This window comes from Bufo gargarizans, chromosome 4, assembly GCF_014858855.1.
Source record: "Bufo gargarizans isolate SCDJY-AF-19 chromosome 4, ASM1485885v1, whole genome shotgun sequence".
NCBI classification, from domain to species: Eukaryota; Metazoa; Chordata; class Amphibia; order Anura; family Bufonidae; genus Bufo; species Bufo gargarizans.
Window position 1 is genome coordinate 169363106 of NC_058083.1, and position 13754 is coordinate 169376859.

The 13754-nt window shown below is 39.7% G+C and overlaps 1 protein-coding gene across 1 annotated transcript in view; it reads left to right on the forward strand.

Moving 5' to 3' along the window:
• Positions 1-469: 469 nt before the first annotated feature.
• KCNMB3 (potassium calcium-activated channel subfamily M regulatory beta subunit 3) overlaps positions 470-13754 on the forward strand; it is a 67780-nt gene continuing 54495 nt past the window's right edge. The window contains exon 1 of the mRNA XM_044291062.1: positions 470-545. Within this exon, the coding sequence (XP_044146997.1) occupies positions 487-545 (59 nt within the window). The 5' untranslated portion in view covers positions 470-486. The remainder of the gene's footprint in view (positions 546-13754) is intronic.

Genomic DNA, 13754 nt, shown 5'->3' on the forward strand with positions numbered 1-13754 from the left:
TATTTTTAATTTTTTTATTTAATATCTTTATTAGTATATAAAAGGAATACACAAAGAAAAAATTTGAGTAAACACTCAATATAGGTTATACCTTTTTTTCCTTTTCCCTCTTCCCCCAACCCAACCCCCCTCCCTCTCACCCCAGCCCTGTGATGCGTCCACCCACCCCCCCTTTCCCGACCCCGCTTCAACAGAGAAGAAAGGGGCAGGAGACAGGATGAAAGAAAGAGAGAAAGAAGAAAAAAAAATGTAATCTAAAATATTACAGTCAATCAGATCTTCCAGCCATCCCATATCTTAATCCACTTCTCGTCTACATCTCTCTGCCTATAAACAATCTGTTCATAATTTTTTACCTTATTGACTACGTTTTTTCAGGTGTTTAGCTCTGGAGTATGACGAGCAAACCAGCTCCGGCTGATCAAGATTCTAGCTAACAACAATATCCTACCTAGAAGAATCTTTTGGTATTTATGACTGCTTATTATGGAGAAATCATTCAGCAAGAACAATTGTGGCTCAAAGGGGATTCGTATTTTAAGTTTGTAAGTAAAAAAGTTATTGATGCTATTCCAGTATTCTCTAAGTTCTGGACAAGTCCAGATCATATGCAGGTAATCCGCACCTAAGGTATCACTGGTTGGAATCTCTTAGCCCACATTTGTTTAACTATATAGGGGTAACATATAATCTATGACGGATACTAAACTGCACTAGAACATGGTTGAAAATATGGGATAGTGAACCTAGATTAGTAAAAATATCCCCCCACCCTTCTAATTGTATATTTGGACAATCCAACTCCCAGGCCCTTTGTCCTGGTGATTGTGTATCACAAAACCGTGCCTTAAGTAATAGTTTATATATATTTTAAATCTTGATTCTTAGGGGTGTCATCCCTGTCCAATCGTTTAAAAACAGGAACTGTCTATATCCAATATTGATTTATCATCAAAACTAAATAGTGCCGACCGCAGCTGAAAATACCTAAACCAAGAGAGGTTTTCTACATTATGTGATAACTCCGTGAACGACTTAATCTCTCTATCCTTGACTACTTGTGAAATGTAAAAAAATCCTATTCTTTTACTAAAGTCTATCCGTTGCAATACTATGTAAAATCTGTAGATGAACGTTATGCCAAAGAGGCGTGAATATTAGTGAACCCTTTACCCTCAACCATAGTCTAGTAGTAGCCCAGATTTTATAAAGTAATTTTGTAGTCTCTTTATAACCCTGCTCTTGACTAATCAATAGTCCAGATTCCAAAAGAATAAATATGTTGTTATATGAATAACTCCCTACTAGGCTCCTTAAAAGTGCACTATTTTTCCATTCATAACACATCCATAACTGGGCAGCAATAAAATAACCTTTGAAGTAGGGGAGGCTTAAACCCCCATATTCCAATGGTTTGTATGGGTATTCCAATTTTAGCCTGACTCGTTCTTCCCCACACTAAATCATTAATTATTCTTTCCATGAGTTTAAAGTTTTTATCTTCTATCCAGATAGGTGTATTCCTGAGCACATACAGGAATTGTGGTAGAATCACCATTTTGACCAGTGAAACTTGATCAGCTCTAGATAGAGGGAGTTTCAACCAAATCCCTATTTTTGCTCTGGTTTTCGTTATTAATGGTATCAGATTGAGTTGGACAAAATTTTCAACCCTGGGCGATATCATCAGGCCCAAGTATTGAAAATTATCAACAACATCCAACTGGGTTATCAAAACCTCCTTTATGGGATAACGGGTTTATTGGCATCAAACTGGTCTCAGACCAATTTATGTGAAGACCAGATACCTTACCTAATAGTTTAACCATTCGGATGATTCTTGGGAGAGTTATTTCCATGTGATCTATAAAAAAAAGAACATCATCTGCATATAAGGAGATACGATCTTCTACTCCTAGTGTTCCAAATCCTTTCATATGAGCATCCTGCCTAATGGCCAGAGCTAGGGGCTCGATGTAAATATCAAATAGCAATGGAGATAGTGGACAGCCCTGGCGAGTACCTCTATTTAGATCAAAACTAGTAGTCAGGATCCCATTAAGACTCAGTTTCGCCGGAGGGAATCTATACAGTAATTTAAGGATATTTATGAATCTTTCCCCAAAACCCATCCTGATCAGAACCCTCCAGAGGAAACTCCACCCTGTCAAAGGCCTTTTTAAACCTTCAGTTGTTTATCACGAGCGTGAAAAACGCATCAAAACGCATTGTACACGCACAAAAAAAACTGGACAACTGAACGCAATCGCAGACAAAACTGAGTGAACTTGCTTGCAAAATGGTGTGAGTTTCCCTGAACGCATCCTGAACGTATCCAGACCTAATCCAGACCTAACGCTCGTGTGAAAGGGGCCTAACCCATTAGTACAGCCCCTAGCACTGAACACACCAGGAACAGCCGTGGTTGAGCAGTGGGCAATTTTACAGATAAGTTATGCTTATTTTCTTGTTTTACACCATCATCTGCCTGTGTCTCAATGTTTGCTCCTTTTACCCTTAGGATACCGAATGTTTTTTAGTTTAGCATTTTCATTTTTCTTCCTATTTTCCATGAGCCATAACTTTTTTAAATTTCTGGTCACATAGCTGTATGAGGGCTTATTTTTTGCGGGACAGGTTGTACTTTCTAATGCCACCATTAAAGAGGACCTTTCACCAGAATAAAACATCTAAACTAACTATACAGACATGTAGAGCGGCGCCCAGGGATCTCCCTGCACTTACTGTTATACCTGGGCGCCGCTCCGTTCTCCCGTTATAGGCTCCGGTATCTTCATATGTTAGGCTCCACCCAGGGGAACCTGCCGTCGGCTCATTCTCCCATGCTGTAGCGCTTGCCAATCGCAGCGCTCAGCTCATAGCCTGAGAGAGAAAAAAGTCTCTCAGGCTATGAGCTGAGAGCTGCGATTGGCAAGCGCTACAGCATGGGAAAAGGAGGCGCCGGCAGGTTCCCCTGGGTGGAGCCTAACATATGAAGATACCGGAGCCTATAACGGGAGAACGGAGAGGCGCTCAGGTATAACAGTAAGTGCAGGGGGATCCCTGGGCGCCGCTTTACATGTCTGTATAGTTAGTTTAGATGTTTTATTCTTAGTTTAGATGTTTTATTCTGGTGAAAGGTCCTCTTTAATTATGGCATAAAATGTAGTGGGAAGCGGTAAAAAAATTCCAAATGGGGTAGAATTGGGGAAAAAAAACGCAATTCCTCCACCGTTTTACGGGTTTTGTTCCCACAGTGTTTCATTTATGGCAAAACTGACCCATGCTTTTCAGTCTCTGGGTCAGTAGAATTACAACGATGTGTAGGTTTTTTATGTCTAAATAGTGTAAAAATAAATCTAAACTTTGATTTAAAAAAATTTTTTTACATCACCATATTCTGACCCCCATAACTTTTTTATACTTATGTCTACTGAGCTGTAGCTTTAGGGGCTAATTCTTTGCGGAACAATCTGTAGTTTTTATTGATACAATTTTGGAGTGTGTGTGACTTTCTAATCACATTTTATTACATTTTTTGGGTAAGAGAAGCAATGAAAAAAATGGCAAATTGGCTATTTTGACCCTTTTTTCCATTACGCCATTCGCCGTATTGGAAATTTTTAAAAATATTTTAATAGTATGGGCATTTTTGGTCGCGACAATACCCATGATATTTATTGTTATTTAGGTATTTATTTTTTAATTATACGAAAAGGGAGTGATTTAAACGTTTATATTTTTTATATATATTTTTTTAAAATTTTTTCATTTTATTTTTTGTGATCATTTTGAAGCTCATATATGAGCCTATAAACAATGTTTTTTATTTTTTTATTTTGTTCTATCAGAGGCCTATAAATGATGCTACCCTACGATGTTAATTACCTTTATGATAGCAATGAATTAACAAGGTAGAGGCTTCATTGCTAATGAGATCTCTTTGATAGTGACATTGAACTGTAAAGTAATTATTTCATCCTAGGGCATTGCTGGTGGAGTTGCTGCATTTCACGGTTTTAGTGGCCTGTTAGAAAAGCAAAACCAGATGCCACCCTTTAAAATATGTATGAGTTACTGTGTAGCTGAAGCTTCCTTACTCTTCAACACAAAAAGATTATGTACAATTTTATCCTGTTCAGCCAGAGACAACAAAATAGTCATCAATAATTCACAGGTCAGTCAGGCTGATGTGCAAAAGAAATCCTTGGCAAGGCAACTTATTCAGAGATACAAAGGCTCCAGGTCGAAATTCTTTCATGAGACTTTAAGCACAGATTAATCAGGAGTGTATGAAAGATGACAAGCAAAAGGATGCCTCCACAGAAGCAAGCAGATGGCTCTTTATTCCTGCTTTCGGGTAAAGTATACTATGTGGCCAGGCTGGGTGTGTGCTTGGAGACGTGCACGGTTTGGTGACTGTGATTAAAACTTCAGGCTGCGGAGCTAAGTAGCGAGCAAAGAGGATTAGTCTTAGATTTGACACCTTGGTGAAATAATCTGTTGGGTGATGGTGATATTCACCACCTAGCAATGGTTTCCAGCGACTCAGTGGTACCGTTACTGAGCTTTGTCACATACCTCTTTATGCAATTTTTGATCTCAATGTCAGGAGTGGATCGTAAAGAGAGGGAAAGTATATAGGGAAGATCTACTTCTCTTTTTATTTTAGCTTTACAAACTGCATTGAAAAATGCCCTGATAGAAGCACTCTGAAGTCTGACGTGAGGTTGTATGTAATGTGCAACCTGTAGTACATATGTATAGATAAGTATACGTCTGGAGCTTTATGCTATAACTGTATACTAAACGGAACCTTAACCTCAAATATGAAAAACTGCAACAAGCTTAGGACAAGTAGACATAATATTTTTTTAACGCACATTTGGGGTATTAAATAATTTTCCATAATCAACCCATCATCTCTAAATTTATATTTATTGATTGATTTTTATGACATATCTCTAATAAAATTGTAAATTTAAATTTTATCAAAAAGGGGTTCTTTTCAATCTTTGTCGGGGCAGCAGTTTTGAAAACAAGAGCCAATAGAATATTGTAGATGTCACGGTATACAATGGATTCTTGTAGGTAGGCATATCTGACCAAGACCAAGAGCTTAAAGTAATTTATAATTTTCTATTAAAATATTTCTGAGGTAAAATAGGAACTATATGTGAGCTCTAGAGATGTGTATGTATAGGAATTCTGACTGCAACCTGTTCACTGTACTAGCCATTCATTAACTAATTATGTTTTTAAATTGATTTCATGTCATGAGTTTGATAAAAACAGGTAGTATAAAAAAAGAGATAAAAAGAATGCAAATTAATTTCATTTTCATTTTGTTGTAAAATAGTCTTCCTATGCCATCGCAGCATAGAGGCACATACGTGTAAATTGCTTTTCTTTCTGCAGATTTTACAGGCTTTTTGTTTGATTTTTTCATTTCTTGATGTTCCATAATGTTACTAGGTCGCTAATTATAACTCCATTTTAATCACATTGATAATACACTAACAACAATGTTAATGGATTTGAAATAAAATAAAAAACTGTAGTAGTAGGAGCACACCACAAGTAACATGGTGTACCAGCTACAATGTCAGATCATGTAAATGCCATGTTGTCTACTTTTGGCAAATTGATTATTTATATGCTGCCTTCACTATTCATAACTAAAACTTTGGGGGTATTTTATAAGGAGGGTAGTATTTGAGGTCAGTTTTGCTTCAGTCTGCGTTGGCATACTTTGTGCCAAGTTAATCAAAATTTGCTTGTTTGTTAAATTTAGTGTATCTTTAATGGAAATGTAGAAAATAGAAGTACACCGACGAGCAAAAGAGTAACAATGTTTAAAACTTTTGACTTTCGGGTTCCATATCTCACCATCCACTACAGATTCAAATGTGAGACTACCATCATTTCATACATAAAATGATCTTGCAACTATTTATCATATGATTAGTTATGCAGATTATTGTCATGGAACTGCATTGTTACTGTTTTGCTCCTAAAATTCTAAATGAAAATTTTTGCTCTTTTGTTAATCCACCTTTGACTTTAAACACTGCCTGAATCCTTCTCGATCAAATTCAAAATCTGTTCTCAGGTCTCTTCTACACGTTCCCAATGTTGGTGCATACTGGTCGACACATTTGGGTACAAACACACAACTTTTCGATTGGGTTGAGGTCTGGGGTCCGGGGTGGCCAATACAGCACCTCTACTTCATTGTCATTCGTACTTTTTTGCAAACTCAAGCCAGCACTTCTTATGACGATATTGTCGTATGACGATATGTCGAGGTTCTTTACCTTTTTTTCAGGCCACCATTCCAGACTTGTGTAATATGCATTGCGTCTGTGATCTCTCTATTATGAAGCATACCATACCATACCTCCACTACCATGTTCTTTGCGCCAGAACTGATAGACTTTATGATGAGCTGACTTGTTTTGCCTGGACATCCACCTCTTGGTATTGGAATGGATGGATGGACTTTATTTCTTATCCTTCCACCTCTCATGGCACTCACATGATGCAGTTTGGCAATTTTCTTGACTGTTTCTATTTCTTGGGAAATCTTCTTCATAGCTGCTCCTGGATTCGAACCAGTGCCGTTTCGCTTGGTAATCAACCTAATAACACACTGAGCTATTAGAGAATGTGAGAAGAGGTTGTAATTTGTAGTATACAAGAAGATTGTTCCACCACCTGGAGCCAAACAGTAACATTGCAGTTACATGACAAGATTCTGCATAACTAATCATATGCTAAATAGTTGTAAGTCCAATTTATGTATGAGATTTCCAAGATGATTGTCTATAAAATGATGGTGGTCTCACATTTTAAGCTGTAGTGGATGGTGAGATATGGAACCTGAAAGTCAAAAGTTCAAAACATTGTTACTCTTTTACTTGTCAGTGTATGATTCGCACTTAATGTGAAAGGGTATCAAAAATATTTTATATGATAATAAAAAAACTTATAAAATCAGTGGGAAACCAAAAATATAAAATACAAATGTTGCAAAAATAAAGTGTCTTACATTCCATATATCATTTTAATCTCTTCAGGACACAGGGCGTACAGGTACACCCTTATGTCCTGGTACTTAAGGACACCTGGTGTACCTGTGATCGGAAGCCGATGCCTGCTCAAATCATTGAGACCTGCGGTTTGCAGCTTTTATCTATTGCGGCGGCAGCGTGCGGTGCCATCGGGTCCCCATGGGGCTGTGAGGGGGACCCGATGGAATGGAAGGCAGCGCAATGCCTTCCTGAGACATCTGTGCTGCCTTCCGGTGAAGAGCCTGTGAGATCCAGCCCCCTGTATACATATTTTTTTGCTTCAAAAATGAAATCATTGTGTAAAACTTACATAAATAAAAAAAAGTATACATATTAGGTATCGCCGCATCCGTATCGACCAGCTTTATAAAAATATCACATGACCTAACCCCTCAGATGAACACCGTAAAAAATAAAAACTGTGCTAATAAACAATTTTTTGTCACCTTACATCACAAAAAAAGTAATAGCAAGCGATCAAAAAGTCACACACACACACCAAAATAGTGCCAATAAAACCATCATCTCATCCTGCAAAAAATCATACCCTACCCAAGGTAATTGCCCCAAAACTGAAAAAATTATGGCTCTCAGACTATGAAAACACTAAATATAAAAGTTCCGTAGGCGGCGCTCACCTGGTCAGTCTTGCAGTGGAAGCAGGGGCGGTGCTTGGAAGGGGCACCAGTTGCAAACTGTATAAAAATAAGACTGGATGTCCAGCTTTCCCAAAAAGACGTTGTTCTTTATTCCAAAATAAGACAGGATAAAAAACAATCCAACACGTCAAGCAGGTCTACATGTTTCGGATGCTCTAATACTGATCCTTATTCATGACACAAAAACAGAAAAAATTATGGCTCTCAGACTATGGAAACACTAAAACATGATTTTTTTTTCTTCAAAAATGAAATCATTGTGTAAAACTTACATAAATAAAAAAAAGTATACATATTAGGTATCGCCGCGTCAGTGACAACCTGGTCTATAAAAATATCACATGATCTAATCTGTGAGATGAATGTAAAAATAAAAATGGTGCCAAAACAGCTATTTCTTGTTATCTTGCCTCACAAAAAGTGTAATATAGAGCAACCAAAAATCATATGTACGCTAAACTAGTACCCAAAAACCTCCACCCTTCTAAAATGGGGTCACTTTTTGGGGGGTTTCTACTCTAGGGGTGCATCAGGGGGGCTTCAAATGGGACATGGTGTAAAAAAAAACAGTCCAGCAAAATCTGCCTTCCAAAAACCGTATGGCATTCCTTTCCTTCTGCGCCCTGCCGTGTGCCCGTACAGCAGTTTACAACCACATATGGGGTGTTTCTGTAAACTACAGAATCAGGGCCATAAATATTGAGTTTTGTTTGGCTGTTAACCCTTGCTTTGTAAAAGTAAAAAAAATAAAAAATGGAAAATCTGCCTAAAAAGTAATATTTTTAAATTGTATCTCTATTTTCCATTAATTCTTGTGGAACACCTTAAAGGGTTAACGACGTTTGTTAAATCAGTTTTGATTACCTTGAGGGGTGTAGTTTCTTAGATGGGGTCACTTTTATGGAGTTTCTACTCTAGGGTTGCATCAGGGGGGCTTCAAATGGGACATGGTGTCAAAAAAACCAGTCCAACAAAATCTGCCTACCAAAAACCATATGGCATTCCTTTCCTTCTGCGCCCTGCCGTGTGCCCGTACAGCGGTTTATGGCCACATATGGGGTGTTTCTGTAAACTACAGAATCAGGGCCATAAATATTGAGTTTTGTTTGGCTGTTAACCCTTGCTTTGTAAAAGTAAAAAAAAATATTAAAATGGAAAATCTGCCCAAAAAGTGAAATTCGGAAATTGTATCTCTATTTTTAATTAATTATTGTGGCCCCGAGAGGAGAAGGGGCCCTAGGGGCAGTGTCTTTTCTAGTACAATTCAGGCTAGGCCAGGCGCCTAGTCTGACTGAAATGGCCTGAAATGTACTAGAAAAGGTGTACATACCAGTATGAAGGACCTTTGGAATGCAGTAATGGTAGGCTAAAGGACCTTTGATGTCACACGATTGAAGGTCCTTTAGCCTACCATTACTGTGTTCCAAAGGTCCTTTAGCCTCCAAGAGACATTATTGGAGAACAGAAAACCTGCAGACTGTAAGTGTATGTGTGGGTATATGTGTGCATATATATGGGTGTGTTTGTGTGAGCATATGTGTTTGTGTGTATGTTTGTGTGTATATGTGTGTATATATATATATATGTGTGTGTGTGTCTGTATGTATGTGTGTTTATGTATATGTGGTTATCTGTGTATATATACAGTACAGACCAAAAGTTTGGACACACCTTCTCATTCAAAGAGTTTTCTTTATTTTCATGACTATGAAAATTGTAGATTCACACTGAAGGCATCAAAACTATGAATTAACACATGTGGAATTATATACATAACAAAAAAGTGTGAAACAACTGAAAATATGTCATATTCTAGGTTCTTCAAAGTAGCCACCTTTTGCTTTGATTACTGCTTTGCACACTCTTGGCATTCTCTTGATGAGCTTCAAGAGGTAATCAACTGAAATGGTCTTCCAACAGTCTTGAAGGAGTTCCCAGAGATGCTTAGCATTTGTTGGCCCTTTTGCCTTCACTCTGTGGTCCAGCTCACCCCAAACCATCTTGATTGGGTTCAGGTCCAGTGACTGTGGAGGCCAGGTCATCTGGCGCAGCACCCCATCACTCTCCTTCATGGTCAAATAGCCCTTACACACCCTGTGTCACCACCAGACATCTGAGAAGCTCTGACAGATGTCTTTCAGAACCTCCTCCTTGAGCTTCCTTTTGTTTTGCTTTCATTTTCTCATCTCGTTAGCCTCTCTCAGCTGTCATGTAGTTGCACTGATTGCATCCCTTTAAATCCCTTCCCAGACTGCTTCACTTTGCGATTTATATTCCTTCCTGGAGTGTGTGCATGCTGATCCTACTTCTGAGTCTTCTACAGATAAGTTTTGTTCATTCATTTGTGTTTTTCTGTTTGCTGGATCCCAGGTGACCCTGACTCCCTCCGTATCAAATGTAGGGAGACGGTGGTCGTGTCCCCTCACTATTATAGGGTGTTCAGGTGTTATACAGTCGAGGTACGAGGATATGCAATCATCTACCATTGGGATTTTCGCATAGGCTGAGCAGTCAGGGAGAGTGCCAGGTCTGATGCAGGGCTCTCCCTTTTGTTCCTTAGTTTTGGATCCAGTCAGTCGGATATTCATTTTGTGTCTTCTAGTTTCCTGTACACCTTCCGTGACATTATAAACCGCCAAAACCATCTTAAGCATGAATCCGGTTTCAACCTTGATTGACCGCATGCAGGGTCTTTCACTGGAGGTAGAAGATCTCCGGAAAACTGTCTCTCAGTTTGAGGTGACCGTTTCTGCTTACGTTCATGGAGTTTGTTCTGAGCCTAAAATTTCGCTTCCGGATACGTTCTTCGGGGGTAGTGAGAATTTTGTTTGTTTTAGAGAGGCTTGCAAACTCCATTTTCGCCTACTTCCCCAATCCTCTGGTGATGAGGAGCGGAGGGTGGGGATCATCATATCGCTGCTCAGGGATAACGCTCAGTCCTGGGCCTTTTCGCTGCCGGTGGAGGCACGGCCCCTCCGTTCAGTGGATGAATTATTTTTAGCCCTTGGTCAGATATATGATGATCCGGATCGTATTGCTTTGGCTGAGTCTAGACTACGTCTTTTATGCCAGGGTATTTATTAGTATGTATATAATTTCGGAGATGGGCAGCTGATACTGGTAGGAATGATGCTGCACTCCGAAGTCAATTTTGCCATGGTCTTTCAGAGGGATTGAAATATGCATTTGCCTTTCATGAGAGACCTACCTCCTTGGACTCTGCCATGTCTCGGGCCGTTTGTATTGACAGGCGTCTTAGAGAGAGAGGAGAGATCACTCCTCCCTGTCATACTCAGTCCCAGGACAGTGCGGCGGTCTCATTCAGTGCACAGGGGTCTCAGTCGCTCTCAATCCCTTCTGAGCAAGAGCCCATGCAGCTGGGTCAGATTACCTCTGACAATAGAAGATACAGCCCTCATGGGGAGGTTTGTTTCTGTTGTGGGGGTATAAATCATTTGGCAAATGTTTGTCCCTCTAGAAGATTCAGGCAGTTTTTTGAGAGTAATAAAGTAACAAAAAGAAAGAAATCCTCTAAAAACGTTCCATCTGTTACTACAGGGAGTGCAGAGTTATTAGGCAAGTTGTATTTTTGAGGATTAATTTTATTATTGAACAACAACCATGTTCTCAATGAACCCAAAAAACTCATTAATATCAAAGCTGAATATTTTTGGAAGTAGTCTTTAGTTTGTTTTTAGTTTTAGCTATTTTAGGGGGATATCTGTGTGTGCAGGTGACTATTACTGTGCATAATTATTAGGCAACTAAAAAACAAAACAAATTTATACCCATTTCAATTATTTCTTTTTACCAGTAAAACCAATATAACATCTCAACATTCACAAATATACATTTCTGACATTCAAAAACAAAACAAAAACAAATCAGTGACCAATATAGCCACCTTTCTTTGCAAGGACACTCAAAAGCATGCCATTTATGGATTCTATCAGTGTTTTGATCTGTTCACCATCAACATTGCGTGCAGCAGCAACCACAGCCTCCCAGACACTGTTCAGAGAGGTGTACTGTTTTCCCTCCTTGTAAATCTCACATTTGATGATGGACCACAGGTTCTCAATGGGGTTCAGATCAGGTGAACAAGGAGGCCATGTCATTAGATTTTCTTCTTTTATACCCTTTCTTGCCAGCCACGCTGTGGAGTACTTGGACGCGTGTGATGGAGCATTGTCCTGCATGAAAATCATGTTTTTCTTGAAGGATGCAGACTCCTGTACCACTGCTTGAAGAAGGTATCTTCCAGAAACTGGCAGTAGGACTGGAAGTTGAGCTTGACTCCATCCTCAACCCGAAAAGGCCCCACAAGCTCATCTTTGATGATACCAGCCCAAACCAGTACTCCACCTCCACCTTGCTGGCGTCTGAGTCGGACTGGAGCTCTCTGCCCTTTACCAATCCAGCCACGGGCCCATCAAGACTCACTCTCATTTCATCAGTCCATCAAACCTTAGAAAAATCAGTCTTGAGATATTTCTTGGCCCAGTCTTGACGTTTCAGCTTGTGTGTCTTGTTCAGTGGTGGTCGTCTTTCAGCCTTTCTTACCTTGGCCATGTCTCTGAGTATTGCACACCTTGTGCTTTTGGGCACTCCAGTGATGTTGCAGCTCTGAAATATGGCCAAACTGGTGGCAAGTGGCATCTTGGCAGCTGCACGCTTGACTTTTCTCAGTTCATGGGCAGTTATTTTGCGCCTTGGTTTTTCCACACGCTTCTTGCGACCCTGTTGACTATTTTGAATGAAATGCTTGATTGTTCGATGATCACGCTTCAGAAGCTTTGCAATTTTAAGAGTGCTGCATCCCTCTGCAAGATATCTCACTATTTTTGACTTTTCTGAGCCTGTCAAGTCCTTCTTTTGACCCATTTTGCCAAAGGAAAGGAAGTTGCCTAATAATTATGCACACCTGATATAGGGTGTTGATGTCATTAGACCACACCCCTTCTCATTACAGAGATGCACATCACCTAATATGCTTAATTGGTAGTAGGCTTTCGAGCCTATACAGCTTGGAGTAAGACAACATGCATAAAGAGGATGATGTGGTCAAAATACTAATTTGCCTAATAATTCTGCACTCCCTGTATTGGCAAGGTTGATGCTGAAATTGAAGGTTTTCCGTTTGCTGTAATTCCTGTTTTGTCCTACCTGCCAGGGTGGCGCTAGAGAGCAAGAACATTGTTTGTGAGATTTTTGTAGATAGTGGAGCAGCTATCAATCTCATTGATAGTCAATTTGCTATAACTCATGGTTTCCAGGTATGCACTTTGGGAAAGGTTATACCTGTTTTTGCTATTGATTCCGTTCCACTTTCTCAGAAATCGTTAAAGGGCATAGTTCCCAATATCCGTTTGATTGTGAGTGATGCTCATGTTGAGGATGTGTCATGTTTTGTCCTTAGCGGGTTGCCTACTCCTCTAGTGTTGGAGTTACCCTGGCTCACCAAACATAACCCCACCATTGATTGGCAAGCGAGGCAAATAAATGGTTGGAGTGACTTTTGCAGAGAGAATTGCCTCACGACATCTGTTTCTGAGGTTTCTACTAAGACTGTACCATCTTTTCTCTCTGAATTTTCGGATGTCATCTCTGAGAGTGGTTTTCAGGACTTGCTCCCGCACAGGGAGTATGATTGCCCTATTAATCTCACCCCAGGCGCCAAGCTGCCTAAATCTCGTTTATACAATCTCTCCCAACCTGAAAGGGTCACTATGCGTGCTTATATCTCTGAGAGTCTGAGAAAAGACACATACGACCCTCGAAGTCACCTGTTGCCGCTGTTTTTTTCTTTGTTAAGAAAAAAGATGGTTCTTTAAGACCATGTCTGGATTTCAGGGAGCTGAACAGTATCACAATTCATGACCCTTATCCGCTTCCTCTGATCCCGGACCTGTTTAACCAGATTGTTGGGGCTAAAGTTTTTTCCAAGTTGGATCTAAGAGGGGCATACAACCTGGTCAGAGAAGGAGACGAATGGAAGATGGCCTTCAATACCCCTGAGGGC